The sequence below is a fragment of the Rhopalosiphum padi genome, chromosome 3 (assembly GCF_020882245.1).
Source record: "Rhopalosiphum padi isolate XX-2018 chromosome 3, ASM2088224v1, whole genome shotgun sequence".
Classification (NCBI taxonomy): Eukaryota; Metazoa; Arthropoda; class Insecta; order Hemiptera; family Aphididae; genus Rhopalosiphum; species Rhopalosiphum padi.
The window spans coordinates 46,249,206-46,269,733 of record NC_083599.1 but is presented as its reverse complement, the minus strand read 5'-3'; the positions used below and the strand labels follow the sequence as shown (position 1 = coordinate 46,269,733).

The window sequence follows — 20,528 nt, the reverse complement described above, 5'->3', positions numbered from 1 at the left end:
CCAAGATTAGACTACTATCTCAGTGATAAGTATTCAACAAAGTGGTGGCAGTATTGAATTTGTTAATCGTGGTTGTTAAATTGGTGTTTTATTTTTATTTTCTACGCCCTCCATTCTTACACCGATGCGGTTATGGAGGTAAAATAAAGTGCTGCTTGATATTATAATTTGAAGGTGGGCTAGCGTCTTATGGTGGAAGGTACAACGTATTAACCACAAATGTACAATTCTCAAGAATATATTAGGTATAAAATATTTTCGACATAAGTAACCAAATATGTTATTTCTATTTCAAGTTACGCTTATACTTATTTAAAATGTTTATATTTATAAACAGCTAATAATATTATATATTATTATTGTCAATAGACTAAAGAGTCGTTGGAGGTCATTTTTTGTTCTCAGTTCTCGCTACACACGCAAGACTTACAAATTACAGTAGCCAGTAGGTATTGAATATTGTGTTACATTTTTTGTGTAATTATGATGTGATATCAGTAAATTACGTAAATTTTTTTGGTTCAATTACCTACTAAATTATTTAATTTTTACAATACCTACCTTCTGTCAAATTTTCTGGGCTTAATATTATTTATGAATTTCATTATTTCAAACCATTAATCAATTTATTATTAACAATATGTATTTTAAAAAAATAACTTTTATCAAGTTAATTGAAAATTTCCATATAATTAACTTAATTGTCAGAAAAAAAATTAGATTGACTATTTATTTTAAACTTTTCAAAATGTTTTCTATCAACTTAATTTAACTCAGTTTTATTAACTTGCATAGGCTTGTTAAAATTGGTATTAAAATTTTCAAAATATCCTGATGTGTTAAACAATGAATAGTTTAGTATTTCAAAAGACATGAGCATGTAATGAATATTTCAAATAATTAATTAATTCATCCAATGTATTTCTTATAACTGTTTATAAAACAAAAACCAATATCTTTGTTTAAGTTAAAAGAGTTGTCAACAGATTTGGCCAAGATCTAAGCTCTCATACGTTTAGTCTCATGTATAAAAAGAAACAATTTATAAATTTATAATTATACTAACTTCTTTTATGTACATCTGTGCAAGAAATTATATTTATTTTATTCAACTATGCTACCAAACCAATACACTCCAAAAAGTAAGTTTTTAATATTATGACCTCATTTATGACAAATATTTTTAATAATTAGGAATCTAATATGTTATTAAACAGTAATATATTTAAAAGTAAATTTAATTGATATATGTTTGTACACTATACATAGTTTAGTCTATACAGTAAAATAGTAGATGTCAAACTATAATTAATACCATTTCACTAATTTTATAAAAATATTTTATTAATTTTGAACCTTATGTACTTTTCAAATTAAAATTATGCTTAATTATATACATTTTAAGATAATAAACTAGATTTTATCATATTTTGTGCAACATGACACTTAAATTAAAAATACATAGTACATTTACAGTTATTGTTTGGTTATCTGCACAAATATTTCTATTTTTAATGAAAATTAAGGCAAATATTTGACTATATAATATTATGCAATACATTTTTTAAATATTACCTATTAAAGAATATAATTATCAATTTTTTTCATCTTAAATTATAATAAGAAAAATATTTGTAAAATATTTTTTTATAAAAATTTAAAAAATATATTGTAAGAAGAATCATACTTTTATACAATCCAAATTGGCTAATTTAATATCACAATGTGTTTATTATAAATTTATGATCAGAAAATCTACTTAATATTAAATATACAAAGGTGTGCAAATCAAATTTTTGTTAGTTACAATTAATACAAATAAAAAATAAAAAATGAACATTTATTTATTAATTATTGTTCAAAATAGTTAACTTTTTCATTTTTTATTTGTTTATAGTTTTAGTACAATGAGTAAATTATTGGTTTCATGAAAAAACAATGATTGATAGTGATAATTGAATATGTAATTTACTTATATGACCGCTTAATTAATAAATTATTATACCAATATTTCATATATATATGACTTATACTAAAACTGTCTACAATTACTTAGAATACTACAATACATTAATTGAATTACTATATCGTCCTCATCATCAGCATCAAGTGAGGGAAATGTATAACTTATTAGAGAGAAATCGGGTAGTAACCACACATTACAACGAACCACTAAATTAAAGTACATCCACAGTGTATGAGGTATATTTTGTCTCTTGAATGGTATGCAATTATCCAATAAATTATTTAATGCCAAATTATTTAATGGTTTTATAGCAGAGACCTTTCTTTACAGTATCAGACATGACCAAATAATGATTTAAGTGAATGTATGGATTGGTTTTAGGTACAAAAGATAAACTATTCTTAAAATAAATATATTTAATGCTTACAGAAGATAAATAACAAGGAAAGTATAACATTAAATTGTCATTTAGATACAATTTCTTGAGTTTCTTAAGTGTCCCAATGAAATAAGGTACACATAATATCTAAAAAAAAATAAAACAATATTTTTCTAATTATTTATAGGATTAAAACAGCTATGTATTATTCAGAATTTTTAAATTGTAATATTTTACATACTCACAGTAGCGGATCTAACACCCGGGCAACCTGGACATGTTCGACAGGGCCCTGGCCATATGGGCCCCCTTGGCGAAAATAATCAGATTAACATTAGACTTCATAAATAAATAAATAGGTATTAAAATAATTGTGCTACAATAAACCATATTATTAAAAGTTATTATATAATACAGAAAATATCATGATATTAAAGCAGTGAACTAAAAATACCAAAACTGATATTTCTCATCGACAAATATTGACCTATGTATATTTTGTTTTTAGTTTGGCAATTGGCTTTGTAGTAATTTTATGTAAAATTTATAATTTGAATGCATAACTAATTGTATTTTATTTATTTGTATTCAATATTTATGTTGTTTTTAAGTAACTGAAGCAATTTTCTTTATAAGTTAGAGTTGAAAGTATTATGTCAACAATTTATTTGGGAGGAGGGGGTTATTAAATAATTAAGTGGAGACGCGGGCCCTGATTTTAAATATCCGATCAGGCCATTTTTTTTAGATCCACCACCGAATACTCATAGCCTATATAAAAATTAAATCATAAAAACTCAAAGAAAGTACAATGAGGTGAGAGGTGATCTGTATTATAAACATTAATCCAATATTATCAATAGCAGTTGGTGTTTAGTGAATAAGTTAAAAAAAATATGCTTACCTAAAAATATCCATAAGTTAGGGTGAGCTACATTGAATTTGTTAATTGAATAATTGCAAAGTATTGTGGAAACTTTCGAGATGATTATTTGTTCGTCTAGGACCTAGGTAATCCATTGCCTGAAACAATGTTTGATCCCAATTGTCTGAGCCAATAGCTAAATATAAGTATTTAATTGATTAGTAAGTATCAATAATAATAAAATAGTTGTAATTTATTATTTTTTTAGTTTACTATAACAATAGAAACTTCAAAATAAAATATTTTCAAATGAAGAATCCAGTTTAAGATTTCAACATATTATAAATATACTTATTCTTACTTTTCATAGTAATCAAATAAACTTGCCATCGGTATTCCACGATTCACAGCAAACATTTTCACCATGTCAAATGCTGGCTGAATATCACCAGGTGGTAGCAATGGTAATGCAAATAGCATCCTTAGAGCTTTTGAAGCAAATTTATTTGTATTAATTAATCTTAAAAGCCCCCCTCTTTTTCTCATATTTTGCCAAACTGTCTTTAAATGGTTTATTTTTTTAATTAGTAAACTAGGTTAAGTAAGTTTTTTTTTGTCTTTAGTAAATATTATTTTACTTCATTATAACTTTATCGATGAACTTGCTTGGTTGTGGTGAAACCAATAACTTGTGATTCGTGCAGTCGGGAATATAAATGTGAGAGTATCTCTAAGAGCAGTTTCATAATCCGTTATTATGATGAATGGATTAAGGTTGGCCAACAGAAAAGTCTTTAAAAAGTTGAAAAGGCAGTTGTAGGTGTTTCTTGTTTTACACTCCATAAGGCAGTAAATGAGTAAAGTATAGGTATAGACTAAACACAAAAAATATTTCAAGTTTTACTGTCTTGGATCCTATATAAAGGCTAATATAATATTTTATGGTTGTCATATTATGGTATATTTTATAATTTTACACAAAGATAACAGTAGTATGTAGCTACTAACTATATTGATAAATAATTAGTCAGGAACTAATAAAATGAAGTTTTAGAACATTTAATTTGCAATTTTATTATATTAGTAATAAAGCAGTTCAAAATAATTGTAATATATATTTTAAATAATTTCTTATTTTTGAGTTACCTGGTAATTTTGATTAAAAAGTACAAAATTTCAATAATATTAAAATTAAACATACGTAATTGTCAATCATACAATGAACAGTTAACAACTGACTTCCCATATTTGACGGCACAACCTTAAAAATGGGATCTACATGGACTTCTTCAATATTGTTAGCCAAAACTAATTGCAATAATGAGGTGGGTGCATGAAAAAATCATGCTTGCTTTGCCACCCACATCATACAAACAACCCTTGAACATGATCTCACCATAGCAAGAGTACCGATGTAAACGTCCTTCATCAAAAATACTAGCCAAATCAACCAGAGAATGGGGTAGAGATGGCAGAGATGATCTTTTGGCTACTCGCATGATACTTTCAGCACTCTAATAAGGATAAGAGTTAGAAGTTTCAGGATTTCTATGAAAATAAAACTGTGTTTACAAAGATTTCTTAGATTTTTCAAATGTCAATGTTTGTATGTATTTTATAATGTATTTATTTGTTTTTATAACGAAAAAGACAAGAGTATTACTAATTTATTTTTATATTTAAAAATCTATGAGATGAATAATAATCATTAATGTTTTACATATTAGGTTAAACAAAAAGTAAAATTATTAGTAATGGACCTACAAAGAACCAAGAACAAGATAGTTTTAGTCACTGCAGTATATCCACCATTTTTCCTTTTACTGTTGATCTAATGTAGAGAAGATGTGTCATTTTTCAAAATAAATATGAGTAAATATATTTAATTATTAAATTAAGAGTCAAGTTCTCTGTATCATGCTTTATTTTAAAATAAACTTTTTGTGACTTACAATTTTAATAATTTTATACTTATGACTTTGGTGTTTAGTCCCATAACTTATTATATTATTTTATACTTATTTATAAAATTTATTGGTAAGTAGGTCGTAGATAGACTAAAAAAAATATTTTTAGTTCGCGTACCTACCTATTGTACAGTTACCAAATTATGTACTTACCTTACCTTCTAGCTTCTTCATCATAAATATGCCTCAATGTCAAATTTTCAGATGAAGCCCTTCTTTTAAGCACTTTCCTTAATGCTCTGACCAATGTTCATTAGGATTCCGAGTTTGGTGGCCATTATATGGTTTAGTAGTATATTTAGATTCCCTATTAATTATAATTAGTATTAATTATATCTCTTAATATTATAAAATTATAGATATTGTTCATGCCATTTAGATCTTAATGATCGAGGTGGCCGTTCATCAAATTTTGTTATACATATTAGTAAAATAGGACAATTAGTGTTGGGTAGTAATGTAAGATGTAACGTGCGATACTTGTTTCTGTAACGTAGATACACTTTTGAGTAAGATTAGATATGGTAACTTCGTTATTTTTATCATTTTTTAAAAGTAACTAAGTAAAAGAACATGTTACATTATAAATTTAATTATATTTTTTATTTTTTGTGTCTATACACCATAATGTGGTGTTATGAAGAGGCACTTGGTAGGCAATCCTTCCCCTCGTATCTGCATCAGGAAATTTAATATCTATTTTCCCAGTATAGATAATACAAATAAACGATTTTGTATTAAGATTATTTTCGGTGAAAACTGATTATAAACATCAATAAATAGTAGCATACAGGATTACTGAGATAACAATTGCTATAGTTAATTTATATTTAGATCGTATATAATAAAATATTTAGATTGATTTAAAATGGACTTTTTTTATGAAACTTAAATAACACAAGAGTAACGTCATTGCAGTAACTCATTACTTTTGTACTTGAGTAACTAACAAGTAGTCTAGTTACCTGTTTTATTTTGTAACTTGTAAAACGCTAGATAATAGACTCACCAAAGCACATAAGGTAATTACTAATTTCAAAATTTGAACTTTCTGCCTTTCTGGGATAATTCCTGGAAAATTATGGTCTACGTTATCACTTTCAGTAAAACTACGTTCTGTCACAGAATAATATAATATAATATAATATTAATATTCTGTGGTTCTGTCGTTCTGTGATAGTAGTTTCAGGCTTTCAACTTTCTGGGATTAAAATTCTGTATACATATTTTATGTTATTTTTTTTTCTATAAGAAAACAATTCTGGAGCGTTAATTTCCACCTATTTTATTTTCCGCAATTTTACTTTTTATAATTTTATTTTCTATTCCTTTATTTTGCTGTTCAATTCACTTTATGGATTTCAAACGTTTGTGTCGTTTATTTTTTGGAAAATTATTGGCCTTCCGCCTGGGCCTGAGGTGCAGTGTACTAGTGTGGCCAATCGGCGACAATATTATATAAGCTTAACGAGCGCTATTACATCCAAGATGGTCGTATAATAAACTTTTTACCATGACAAAATACATGTATTTTCAATTTTGTCATGCTTTTTACTATAGTAATTACAGAATATGGTCTGCGGGTTTGGGAACTTGGGTTTGTCATGACAAATTGCGTCACAGTGATGCCATTACAAATAGCACAAGTATTTTTTCATCTGACCCATATTTATTTTATAATATTCCACCACAATAGGTATTAGGTAATGTATGCAGTATGCATTACATATTAAACACTTAACAGTAATGGTGATGGGCGATTTTTGAAAGTAGATTTTCCAGAAAAAAAAACATATAGTTTAGTGCAAATATCACGTATTTATTTAAACAAATCGATTTGACAAAAAGCCACCAGACGGCCGACACAAATCAATAGAAAATCGACATAAAACTATGCGACAAAAAAACCAACCGACACAAGACCACAAATCACCATCCAGTCTTGCCAATATTGCAGCACAATTATTTAAAACGACAAAAAACATCAAAATAATTAAATGTTGTATGATCATTTATATTCTATTCCGTATATCCTAATTCATTTGTTATCAACATTAACTTAGTAATTATATTTTGTCATGGTCAGAACGATTTTAGATATTTAAGCAGTTTATTAGTTTAAGGTAACATAAACATATTAAACTGTGCTTGTCAGTGAGACGTTAACTATTATAATATACCTACCTAATAAATATACCTAATACTACTTGATACCTAGTTGATCAGTACCTATATATTAATGTCGTCAATGCCGACGTGCCTTAGAATGGTGTGATTAAGTCATGGTGTTAATGGCTTAAAATTAATACAAACATCATAATATTGTATATTACGATTTACGAAACAATATTCGGCATATTATGTATTTTGACAATAATTGTCAGTTGCTATTACTAAGTACAATTTGTAAGAAATCTAGTATTATGTTTACAGATTTGTTGACCAAGCTTATAATAATTTAATAAATTTTAAGTTATAAATGTCATATATAATAATACCTTTAGTATTCAACCTTTTTCACAAAGACATCAAGTCATCAAATGAAATCTGTTCATAAATACTAATTGAAAAAATACATTATTGATTACTATAGTTTAACCACTTATCTAAAAAAAAATTGTCTACGTCTTTACCATGTCACAACTCTAAATTGCTCTACACATTTTATTATGTTAAAAGAAAAGTAAAAATCACTACAAATTATTACAATATTTTATTTATTATTAATATTATTTGTATAAACTAAAAAGTAACATTCTGTCAATTTCAATTTTAAATATCGAGTATAATTAATTTTTTACTTAACATTTATTTATTTTTCTTATGCTGATAAAATAAATACAAATGCTTTACTAAAGAGACTGCCATTGAGAAATTCTCTATACATGTTTTGAACGGTAGTCGGTAAAAAATGACACGGGTAAAAAACGTCACGGAAAAAAACGACAAAGTTATAAGTTATAATAACTAATAAGTAATATAGTATAGGTATAGTACTATTATTATACTATAAGTAACAACAATTACAGGCCGAGCGTCTTATCGAACCCATACCAAATAACTGTCGTAGATAGGATATATATATATGGTAGGATTATTGATATAAACTGAAACATCCATAGATTTTGTGTCAGTTACATTTCGACGTGAATAGGTACGTGATATATAACCATCATTTTTTTGTAAAACATGGAAGTTATTAAATTATTAACGGACGTAAACGTATAACATGGAGATGCACAAAAGAACGTTCTTTGAAATGTCGCGGAACGATGTACACGGACTTAGAGATTGGACATTCTCAAATTGGAAAAGTCCATAGTCATATAGCTGATAAACACGAGGTAAATAACTTTTTTTAATTCTACTCAAATATAGTATATAATATGATTAGAAATACATTTTTTGAATAAAAATCTTAGTCTATAATATAAAAATCCGGGAACTCGCTCTGCTGTATAGTAATTAGTAGGTGTCGGGACGTTGGGGGCGTCTAATATATTTGCGCGGAAATTGTTCGAATACGAAAATTGTTTCGGTAATTGTTTGCATGTTCAATATATTCATTCAAAATAGATTTGAAAATAACATTAAAATATTTTTTTTCCTTACATTATTAATTCAAAATTGGTTTACATAGCTTAACATGTCATGTATATTATCCCTATACCTAAATATTCAGTTGAAAATTGGAAATGGGATTTTTGTACCCATTAGAATCCATATAATGGTCGATAACGACAAGTTATCGATATGATGCGTTTGCAATAAGCCACATTTCACTCTGTTGTGTTGTGTGTGTGTGTGTGTGTGTGTGTGTGTGTGTGTGTGTGTGTGTGTGTGTGTGTGTACTGTGTGTTAAAGATACCTAATGTGATATGTTATAGATTACAAAATATTTTTTTTTTTTTTACGAACAATAATTGTATTTGAATAATTTTCCTGTGAATAATTGTCACGCGAACTATTTTCAGCGAAAAATTTACGTGATACCGTTCAGAAAAGATATTATAAATATTTGGTAATAAAATTTCAATTGGATTATTGGGTAGGTGAATGCCATAAAATGTACATATAAAATGAAAGAAGCTGCAAAACAAACTAAAATGAATCCATCAGAAATGTACGAGTATGCCGAAAATGTGAAGACTTTAACCCACAACCACAAGCTAGAGTTCCACCTGATCCTATAATGAAACGAACAATACGTAATCAAAGAAAAACTAAACATCCAGCGACCAGCTAGTGAAACTAATATAGTGGGAGAGTGGTGTACAACTGGAAATCCGGATAATAAAAGATTACTTTTGGTTGACGATGGTGACGAAGATAGGTTAGTTATTTTTGCAACCGACGAAGGACTTCAAAATTTATCAAATTATGATATATATATATTATTTATCAAAAATCGAAGATTCATGCAAAGTTACAAAATAAATTAAAAAATATCTGTAATGAATATTCAAGTGGGGAAAGAGATATGCCAAATTTTTTAAATGCTATAGCATATACTATACGATATTTTTGATTTTTAAATTTTTTTTTTATATAACAGCTATATTTAAAACTATTATTTATAATTTTAATTTTAATTTTTATATTTCACCAAATTGCTTATAGTAATATTGTGCCTTTATTTTATCAATAAACTTAAAAACCATGATTGTGGTTTTTAGATAAAAATACAATTTTGACGTTTTTTTCCGCGATTCGTTTTGAACATTTGGACATAACATTCATTATTAAAGTAGTTAATATATTCAAAGATGTCCAAATATTTTAGGTTAAATTAAAGGTGCATAATCAAAATTGTCGAATTGTGTAAAAAATGTATTAGTAATTTATAGGTAACTGTTTTATTATTATTTTATTTATTTACTTGGATAGTTAGATAAGCTATTGGTTTTGTCATACCTATTATAGTTTTGACAGTTTTAGATTTTCTAATAATTTTCAATTAACATTTATAATTTAACATAGAAAACATTAATAATTTCTAATAAATAATAATACAAATTAGGAATTCGTTAATTCATATTATTATGCATTTTTATTTGTTTTTATTATCTATCTCTTTATCACCACGTATACGAGCATTGATAAAATTGTACAATAACATTCGTAACCATGGTTACATGTTTTAATAACGTATTTTATTTGAATATAAGGGATATCATGGATGAACAAACTAAGAAAATCGTTTGCCCCAACTGGTGTGAAGAAAACGCATCGAGGGTCCAGGATACTTACACCATATTATCACTGATATGAACCCCGCATTTTAATGTCGTCGTGTTAATACAGTGTTCTTCTGTATGGTGTTATTTAAATTTGTAATACATTGGTCGATCCGCATGCCAAGTGGCTGTCGCTTACAACACACAAATTCTCAGACGCAAAATTGTAAGTAAATTTGTCAGCAAAGCCGTTTTCCCCCGAATGCTGTTAAGTATTTGGATTTCCGGGACTCCGGGTGATCAGTAAACTTTCTGAAACACTAGAACCATCATTATATCCCCATTATATTTATCGGTAGAGACACATTACTATTTATTTTTTAATTTACGGACAGCTGAAATTTTTTTCAGCATTGTGAAGTTTCATCATTTCGACAGTTTATACAAATTCGGTAACGAGAGTGTGTTACGCTACCAACAATGATATTACTGTATGACGTGTATCATTTTATACTGTGCGTAATTATGGATGTGACACTTTATTTTATTAATATGATTTCTTATTAATTGTCAGTTAGTCTTTTAAATTGTTGTTGGAATATTTTCACTCATATATACCTATGATTTACAACCTTGTTTTTTGTTTCAACAGATCAACATTCTTTGTAACTTGTAATATAGGTTTAGAATTGCCGTTTTTTCTTGTCTACTTTTACATTCATTTTTAACACAATTAATTATTAAAACACTTATTTTGATTTATTGTCAGTAATGTGCTCATTGATATTGATTATTGATAGATATAGATATAGTGCAGACGTACTAGTTTGAATATACATTTGTAAAATCAAAAAATTGCTTTAGTAAAATGTATAAATGTGTTTCTTTGTCATATCATTTTGACAGAATAAAAACTTGTTGAAAATTTAAATTATTTTTTGCATAATCACTTTTAATTTTATTTAAAATAGTATAAAAATTAGTAAATACTCGTTGACCGTTATACAGTTTTTTCTATTGGTGGAATTTGTTTTGAATAATTCAGATATTTTATCAGAATTATATATAAAATATGTACATTGTACTACCATAATTTTTAAATTATTAAGTTTTTTTTTTATTTACAAACATTAATTATTTTTGTTTTAATTTCAAATTTTTTTGTAAATGTTATTATGTTAAACATAGATACATAATAAATATACCTAACCTACTTGATAGTATTTGAAAAAAATTTAATTTACACAACTATTGGTCAATTTTTGGTAGTATATCAAAACAAAATTTATAATATTGCTAAATTATGCTAATTATTACTAATCTTCTAACTTGTTTCTTTGTTTTAAAAAGGTTTTCCCTTTTTATTAATGAATATATTTGCTTCAATGTTTGAATAATTCATCAATAACTCTCTGATATAAAAGTCAAGATGGAAACAGTTGTGATAGAATCTGAAGTATTTGAAACTACTAGAAACGGTATTGATATCTTGCTAGCTGAATTAAAAGAGATGGAAGATAATTCTAATAACGTTGAAAGTTGTTCTATGATGAAAGACGATGTTACTGGTGCCATCGAATCATTGTGTATTGCTGATACTCATTCAGAATATTTCAATGATAGTGATTCAGACACTTTAGTTGATAACTTTAATGACAATAAAAGTGAAGTGAGCTCTAATGGAGAAAATCAACAATTAACTTCTACAATTGAAGATCCAAAAACAATAATGGACCAAATTAAAAATCTTCGATGTTTATTTACATGGAATATAAAACCAAATAATGAGAATAATTTAATTGTATTGATGCAGAATAAATATGGAGAATACAACTTAAATATTTGTTCATCTGAGTTTACATTAGAAAGGTATGTTAAATTTTAATAAATTATTTAGTTTCACTTTTAAAGTTTTAACGTCCTAAATACACAATATTCAAGATAACTGCTAAACTCTTTCCAAAAATATATAACTACTTTGTACCTTCGTATCTGAATTGACCATTGTTTTCATCATATTATAAAATAGCCTATGTATAAATTTGAACTTCTAAAATCAGCTTACCTATTTTTTAATCAAAATCTTATTCACAAATAGTAATAAATATATAACTACCAATAAAACTAATTATTCTAAAAAAATATAACTGTTTAAAAAGATGTAAGTAAGGACTTAACGATAGTGTTGTCATGACTTCTTGCTAACCATTAAAAGAAAAAAATTTTAAATAATTTATTCAACAAGTTTTCTAACAGTAGGCTATTATTTTATTCTTTTAAAAACTAATAATTATATATAAATCAGTTTGTATGGGATATGAAAGATGCTTATTTAGAATATGTGTTGTCAACTTGTAACTGATGGCAACAGGCCACAGAGTTATATCATATAAAGTATGTTTGGCAATCTTTATTTGGTTCTATGATTATAATACTAATGCTTAATTAAATAATTAATTTTGATTGTTATTCTTAGGTATGTGGGCAATTTAATTATTTCTTATGAATTGTTTCATAAGAATGAACCCGAATTAGCCCAAATGAAATTGTTGGAAATTCAGAATTGGCTTGATGAATTAGATAAAGGTACTGACGAGTTTTATTTGTCTATTAAAACTAGTCTTCACCATGTCACGAAAGCTACTTTCATTCATATGTTATATGCTACAAATCTTATTGAAGAATGTAAATGGGTAAGTTATTAATTAAGAGTTATTCTTTTTTTCATTCTTATTTTAATACTTTAAGAATTTATAATTTCTTTCCTAAGCTTATAATAGGGTATGAGATTTTTTTTTAAATTATTTTTTTTATAGACTAGTTTAAGTTTATATATTTCAATTATTTTAATTAATAAATCAATTGACTAAAGTAATTCATCAAAATGTACTATCATTATTATTTTTTTTTTATGTATAAAAAAAATACTATCAAACCCAATTAAAAATAATTAAGGTGATTTTGATTTAGCAGTGTAATTCAAAAATGTTTAATTGTTTGACAAAAAAAGAAACATAAATGTATACTTTTTAAATTTTAAATTCCGAATTATTGATACATAATTATATAAAATATAATATACACCTGTAAATAATTATTCTTTAGTTATATCATACAGTTTAAAATTATCATAAAATTTATCATAACAATTAACAAGGTTCTTTGTACAAAAAAAAAAATATATCACAGGTATGTTAGGTATATGGCCAAAAGTATTTCAATTTAAAGATGGTGGTTTTAAAAATGTTTAAAAGAATTTAAATATTTAACTGGATTAACCAGTTTTTTTTTATCTCCCTCATTAAAAACATCAATTTTGCTTTCAATAGAATCATATAAATTAGCTTAAACATTAGTTAATTGATTTATTATCAAACTTAAAGTGAAGATAAATATGATAGAATATTGAATTTTTACAATATTTCAGTTTTCATGTGTGTAAAATATGAAAATTTAAAAATCATAATAATTTATTACACTAAAATTGAAATATTGTATAACAGTCAATGTACAAACATATATTTTTAACTTAAATTTGTATAATATATCAATAAACAAAAATATTAAGCAAATAACGCAAATGTGTTTCTGTTAGTGCACATTTGCTAAGTTGTACTTTTTATAAGATGTTGACAACTGATAACACATGTGAATGTGATATCCCCTTAATTTTGGTAATATGTAAAATTGTATGATTAAGATTGAAGACCAGGTTAAATTATATTAAAAACACAAAAATTGTATATTAAAATGGTTTATAGCACAAAGGAATATGCTCGGGAATATGTAAGATTGCACTATAAAAATGCATAAGTCATATAAAAAAACTTTGAATTCATGACTATAATTAAATTAATTAAAAAAAGAAAATTAGGTAAATGTTTCTTTTTTGAATTAAAATTCATAATTATTAAATACATTTTAAAATTATGTTCAATAAAATTAAATCTTCTACCACTTCAAACATTATATTTGTACAAATAAAAACTATGTTCTATGTTATACTAGTTATTGGTGCATATTTAAAACAATTCAATAAGGTAGGTGTTATATCTAAATTGACTTCTGCTTTACCAGACATGACTTTTATAACTCATAAGATTTTATCATTCATTTTTTCAATTATATACATACATTTATCTTTCATTGTTTATTGTTTCATACTTTCAATTAGTTCATTATTTGATTATTTCAAGTTGGTAAAATTAAAGAATAACTCAGATAAGTGTAATTATATGCTAAAGCTAAACCATATTAAACTGCATTATTTTGTACAAGCTGTTTCAGCTTTTTCGTGCTGATAGCATTGTCTTTTAAACTTTCAATCGCATTTTTAATGCAATTATTTGCATAGACAAGTGTAAACATTTAACCATGTTCCCCACTTTATAATAATAGGTTTGGGAGTTAAAAGTATACCCTGTATTTAATTTTGTATTTATTTAAATCTTTAGTTATGATAATTCAAACTTCATTTATACACAACAAATTTTTTTATACATTAAAGCTAATTATATGTTTGCATTAAACAAAAACATATTGTCTGTTCAAAGTTGTTATGAAGATAGATAAGTGACATTGGTGAATAATGTATTGAATTTATGGAGATGGGTTTTTTTTGTTAGTACCTTTTTAAACTGTAAACATACTTTGATTTACCACTTTTGGTTTATAGTAGCAAAATGGATCTAATAGGTACTTTCAGAAACCAGAAGTAAAAAATACACAGTACTTTTCAGTATAACCTGAGAAAAAAAATGTAGGAAACGAGAGTTTTTACGCAAAATCAGTGTTTTATAAATTTTTGTTTTTTGTTGTTACTCTTAAATGAATAAATATCAGTAGACTTAAAATTGTATTCAAAAATTCATAATAGCATTTATTATTTACTAGATTTAAAATGTTTGCTTTTTATTTAATATTTATTTATGATATATTTTTGTTTTCTTTTAAAAGTTTTAAAAATACAAGATTCCTTATAGGTTTTTCTTACAAGAATTATAAAAATTAGAAAGTAATTACAATTCTTCAAACAATTTTTATAAGCACCAGAAATTTAAATTTTGGTGAAATTGGAGACTCATATATAAATTGACGGTTTCTTATCTAAAAATTGGAGTTTTATTGTTGTAACTTAAATCTGTATATTAATTGTATAAACTTTAAACATTCAACTATTGCTTAAATTATTGTTTTCTAAAGAAAACAAATATTATGTTGGTATCTTAAGATTAGTTTACTAACATATGTTTCAGCAATTTGTGCTAAATTAATGACCATTATATTATTGTTTTTTTTTTTTTAGATATTGAATGATGTTGTATTATATTCCCATATGAATTTCAAATCAAGAGCAACTATTCATGCAATATGTGCGGCTGTATTAACGGAATATGGTGCAAATAATATAATCTATTTACAAAACGCTTGCAACAATGCAAAGCTAGCATGTGATTTAGATCCTATAACTTCTCATTGGTATTATACTTATTCACTTGCATTGACAGCTAACAGACAATTCTTACATAAGTCAAATCCAACTAAAAATGAAATTAATGCAATTAATCAAGCAGTTATGTTGTCAAATGGGAAAAATGCTCTTTTTAATTACCATCAATTGATTCTATGTAGATATGATATAGTAAGAAATATTAAAAAAAAAAATTCCTTGGTTAAACAAAATATACAACATAAAAAATGTGTTTATATTATCAAGTAAGTAAAACTATAAGAATATATTATTATTTTTATTGCTTATGAGTTATGTTTGTAATTAGACAAATATTTATTACTCGATATAAATAATATTATAACATAATATTTTTAAGAAAATTTATCTTGAAAGAAATTAGTAAAAATAAAATTCTAAATTCAACATAAGACATAATTTGTAAATATTTAAGAAAAAACATTTTAAGTAGAAAAATGTTTGTTTTAGAAACATAATAAGCATGGATCCAAAAGACCCTCTTTTGGTAGTTAAGTGTGCTAGAATTTTAATGACTCTTCCTATTATGGTTCTTGATTTTAATTTGGGAAAACAATGTTTAATAAAAGCCTTTGAAATGGCATCAAATGATAAGACGGTTTTAAAAGCTATTAGTGAAGCAGTCAACGCATATTATAATAATATTGTAAGTTATATTCAAAAATAATATACATTTATTTAAGTTAATTTTTTTTTTTTTAATTTTATTCTTCAAAACAGAAACCTAAAACAACTGTAACTAATCCAAATCAACCACCACCAAGGATTAAAAGATCAAAACTAGGAATTGATTTAAGACTTATAATGAAAAAACATATGAATGGAGAAGATCCTGTTCCTTACCTGACTAATTTAGTTTCTAAATATGATGGACTTGAACAATCAATAGTTATAGCTCAACTATGTTCCTATATAATATTATTCACAGACAACCTAAAATTTGGCATTGAACAGTTTATTAAGTTGATTGAACAACCAGGAATTGCCAATAATAATATTATCACGGTAATTAATTTAAATATAATATTTGTTTTCTATTCCTCACTTATAAATTATCTAACTATACTTTATTCAAATTATAAACTATACTCACTGGTAACCATTTTTTGTCATACAATAGTTGTTTTTCACCTCGACTGAATTAATTATATTGCCCATTTGCACAAGTTAGGTACTATATTTCATACTTTATTTATTACTTTGTCATTAATTAAATTATTTAGAAATTAATTAATGATGTAAAAATAAAATATTTGTTATGCTATAAATTCTAAGCAAAGCTAAGATCAGTTTTACAATAATTTAAGTTGGTTTTAATTGTATCATAAGTGATTTATATTTAGATCAAATTAGTTTAATAAAGAAATTAATTATTAAGAGTAATATTATAAATAAATTAAAAAATTTCCTTACAAATAAAGACATAATCCACTCATAATGATTTTTTTAAAACATTAAATATAATTAAATTAAAATGTAATACATTTATTATAGTATGATTACTATAATAGATCACTCAATAACAAGATATTCTCAAAAACTATTATATAACAATAACTTTCTTAGGTTTTAAAATGTTCATGACATATCATACTTAGTTTTTAAATGTCTTATAAGTATTTTATTTGTTTCAGAAACATACTTCATCATTTGGTTCACTCACATTTAATTTATCAGAACTAATTTATAATCAAATCAGATTAGCTACAAATTTAAGCGGCACTTCTACTGAAGATGTATTGTATTATTATAAAATGTTAGCTAAAATCATGGAAACATGTAATTTAGAGATTAAAGATATAGACTCATCAATGAAAGCTAAGCTCATTGCTGATTCATCTGTTAAATCAGATCGTTATGGATTTTCAAATAGAAGAGTCCAATGTGAGACTGAGTCATTAAATACTAAGAGTGTGAACAAAAAAAATGTTTTAAAAAATAAACATAAACGGTCAAAAACAAAGAAGGTCAATCGAAGGAAAGTTAAAACACCTAAAGTGTCTTCTGATGGGTATAGGGTCAGACTTTCCAATAAATCTACAACTTCGGCTAAGTAATCAAATTTAAAAAAATGAACAGAAGTGTACCAGCAGGTATTTCAAACGTTTATCTAACATACGACAACACTTGAATTCAATTAATGATTCTTTTGCTGATTTTAAGAGGACACTACCTAGATAATAAAAACCATATAATTATCAATAGAATTTTCTGCTTCAAGAGTAGAGTTTGTTTACATTTAATTTTTTTTTTTAATAATAAAAATAATTTAATGTGAATCAATACCAAAATATTTTAGGATTGTTGTAAAATCACTTTATAGAAGAAAACATTATCTATGCTAAAACAAAAACATAATTAAATGTTCAAAGACTTAATCCGTTTATTTTTAATAAAAAAATCTAAACTTTAAAATTTTGTTTGATTTAATAAGAAAAGTGCCTCTCTTCACACTGGCATAGATAATTTAAAAATATATTATAATATATAATACAGTTTACTCCCGATTATCCGTGGAATAGGGTGGCAGGACATCCACGGATAAACGAATTCCGCGGATAATCCGCAAAATTAAATTTTAGAATAAAAACGAAATTGAAATTGAAAATTATTACATATACAGTGAAACCTCCACTAACGGACACCTCCCAATAGCGGACGTTTTTTGGGGAACGGGGACATTTTCACTACTTTTCAATAGGAAAACCTCCGAATAACGGACATTATTAATTACAAGTTTACAGGATGCTTTGTCTGCTGTAAAGAGCGTAAATCATTTTATTTCATCAATAGAGGTAAAGAGCAATTCTATTTTTACTTCTGCTGTAACATTAGCGAATGATATTACTAATGAGATTGTACAGAGACGATGTAATTACAAACAAAAAAAGCTCACCGATTTTTTTAAACAAAAATAATTTAAAAATATGTACAACATGTATAAAAATATATTTTAAATAATAATATTTAATTTGTAAAAATATAAAAATGTAATAATTTTCAATAAATAATAAATAATAACATTACACATAATATATGTATGTATGTACATACTTAGTACATTATTATAGAAATAAATTTCAAAAATTTATCCCCTCTGAATAACGGACAAAATGTTGGTGACCAAGAGTGTCCGCTATTCAGAGGTTTCACTGTATATTATTAAAAAAGATACACATGTATGTACAATGAATGTATGTATGTACATGTATAAAGAAAAATTAACAAAAATTATAAATTATTTATGTGCAAAAAAATCAGTCACAAGTTGTTGTTTCTTTGTTTGAAAACTCTTCTTTTTAACTTGTGATTGAAGTTTATTTAATAACATACCTATAATGATTTATAATGGAAAGATACAATACGTATATATTTTTTTGTATACATATAGGTATGTAGACGATTCCGTGGAAGACAGCGGATAATCGAGAGTAAACTGTATATTCTATATATTTAAAAATAAATTTGGTAATTTTAGTATAACAGCCTCTGTGTTATTTATTTGCACACGTTCTGTTTTCTCACTACTGATTGTTAGTGGGTAGCGTCCTCTTAAGAGGTATTACTAAAATATGTACACATTTAATGATCTAGAGATAGATTTATTTTTAGCTTCACTCATTAACATATTTTATATTATACACCTATGAACCAAATTATTTAAGATATTTATATCAGTTTCCTTTTAAAGTCTAATTTTGATATTTTTAAGCTTTCATAAAATATTTCATGATGAATAATACCCATTTTATATTTTTTTCAACAATAATTTTTATTAAATTAAAAATCTAAAATCCGATCTAAATTTGAATCTTCTCTATAATTTTGTTCATAGAAAAGGAATTTTTTTCTAACACGTTTTGATAATAAATAAATATCCTTTAAATAAAATATAATTTTAATTAAAATCGTGTAGGTTTGAATTCATCAGATGAAGACAACAGTCCATTTAAAAATTCACATCCAATTAAAAAAAAACCTACAACATTTATGCATCTAAAATTTAGGCCACAAACAAATTTTGTTTTATTTTTTTTTTTTTTTTTAATAAAATTTTTATTTTTTTTTAATTTTAATAAAATAATGAAATGTATCTATTACTATATCATTCTTTTTTATTTGTTACGTAAAAAATATAATTTTAATATATTGTATTACTTATTATTAAAATTTAAATATATTCAGTTAAAAATGTTTAAACTATTTTATAAGAATTTTGTTGTTTTGTTTTTGTTTAATATTTCATTGTATAAGAATTTAGTAAAATATTTTACCATGTAGGTTCATAAAATAATGAAACACATTATAAACATGAAGGATGTGTACTAGTAACTACCATTTTTTTTAGAACATGTCAAAAAAATTAAGTCGTTGATTACTACCAAAATGATACATTCCACTTTTAATAATTTTTATAATATATGAGTATAATACTATAATTAAGGAAATACAACAAATAAAGATGTTGTATTCATAGGCATGTAAACGAGTACAGTACATGCAGCATACTCCAAATTTTTTTTTGTTTTCCTGTGTGTTTGTGATTCGATTATACTTTATTTTTAAAATAAAAGCCATGATAAAAGTTTACGGTTATATAAATAGATAATGATAGATAAACAGTGTTCAACTGATCATTTCATTGAAAAATCTCTAATTTCAATGAGGAATAGTGAACAATATGAT

At 25.2% G+C, this 20,528-nt stretch overlaps 1 protein-coding gene and 1 long non-coding RNA gene across 4 annotated transcripts; one reads left to right on the top strand and one right to left on the bottom strand.

Moving 5' to 3' along the window:
• Positions 1 to 3,088: 3,088 nt before the first annotated feature.
• LOC132926671 (uncharacterized) lies at positions 3,089 to 6,291 on the bottom strand. 3 transcript variants are annotated; one of them, XR_009661494.1, is made up of 4 exons: positions 6,187 to 6,291; positions 5,331 to 5,484; positions 3,572 to 3,698; positions 3,089 to 3,406 (listed from the first exon to the last, which is right to left on the bottom strand). It is a non-coding gene; the product is annotated as an uncharacterized LOC132926671 (long non-coding RNA). The 3 variants fall into 3 exon arrangements; XR_009661493.1 differs by having other exon boundaries at positions 6,143 to 6,280; XR_009661492.1 differs by lacking the exons at positions 3,089 to 3,406; positions 3,572 to 3,698 and adding an exon at positions 3,791 to 4,758 and having other exon boundaries at positions 6,143 to 6,280.
• Positions 6,292 to 10,474: 4,183 nt separating this feature from the next.
• Positions 10,475 to 19,854, top strand: LOC132926379 (uncharacterized). The gene is made up of 8 exons (XM_060990731.1): positions 10,475 to 10,580; positions 11,705 to 12,223; positions 12,831 to 13,047; positions 15,660 to 16,069; positions 16,293 to 16,488; positions 16,563 to 16,847; positions 17,477 to 17,935; positions 19,759 to 19,854. Exons 2-7 carry the CDS (start codon positions 11,784 to 11,786, stop codon positions 17,897 to 17,899), a joined length of 1,971 nt encoding a protein of 656 aa, XP_060846714.1. The 5' UTR covers positions 10,475 to 10,580; positions 11,705 to 11,783; the 3' UTR covers positions 17,900 to 17,935; positions 19,759 to 19,854.
• The last annotated feature ends 674 nt before the right edge of the window (positions 19,855 to 20,528 follow it).

Bases quoted from the DNA above. Each gene is read 5' to 3' on its own strand.
- LOC132926379 (XM_060990731.1), top strand. From the start codon at position 11,784: ATGGAAACAGTTGTGATAGAATCTGAAGTATTTGAAACTACTAGAAAC. The intron at 12,224-12,830 runs GTATGTTAAATT...TGTTATTCTTAG, and splicing joins TCTGAGTTTACATTAGAAAG to GTATGTGGGCAATTTAATTA. The intron at 16,848-17,476 runs GTAATTAATTTA...TATTTGTTTCAG, and splicing joins CCAATAATAATATTATCACG to AAACATACTTCATCATTTGG.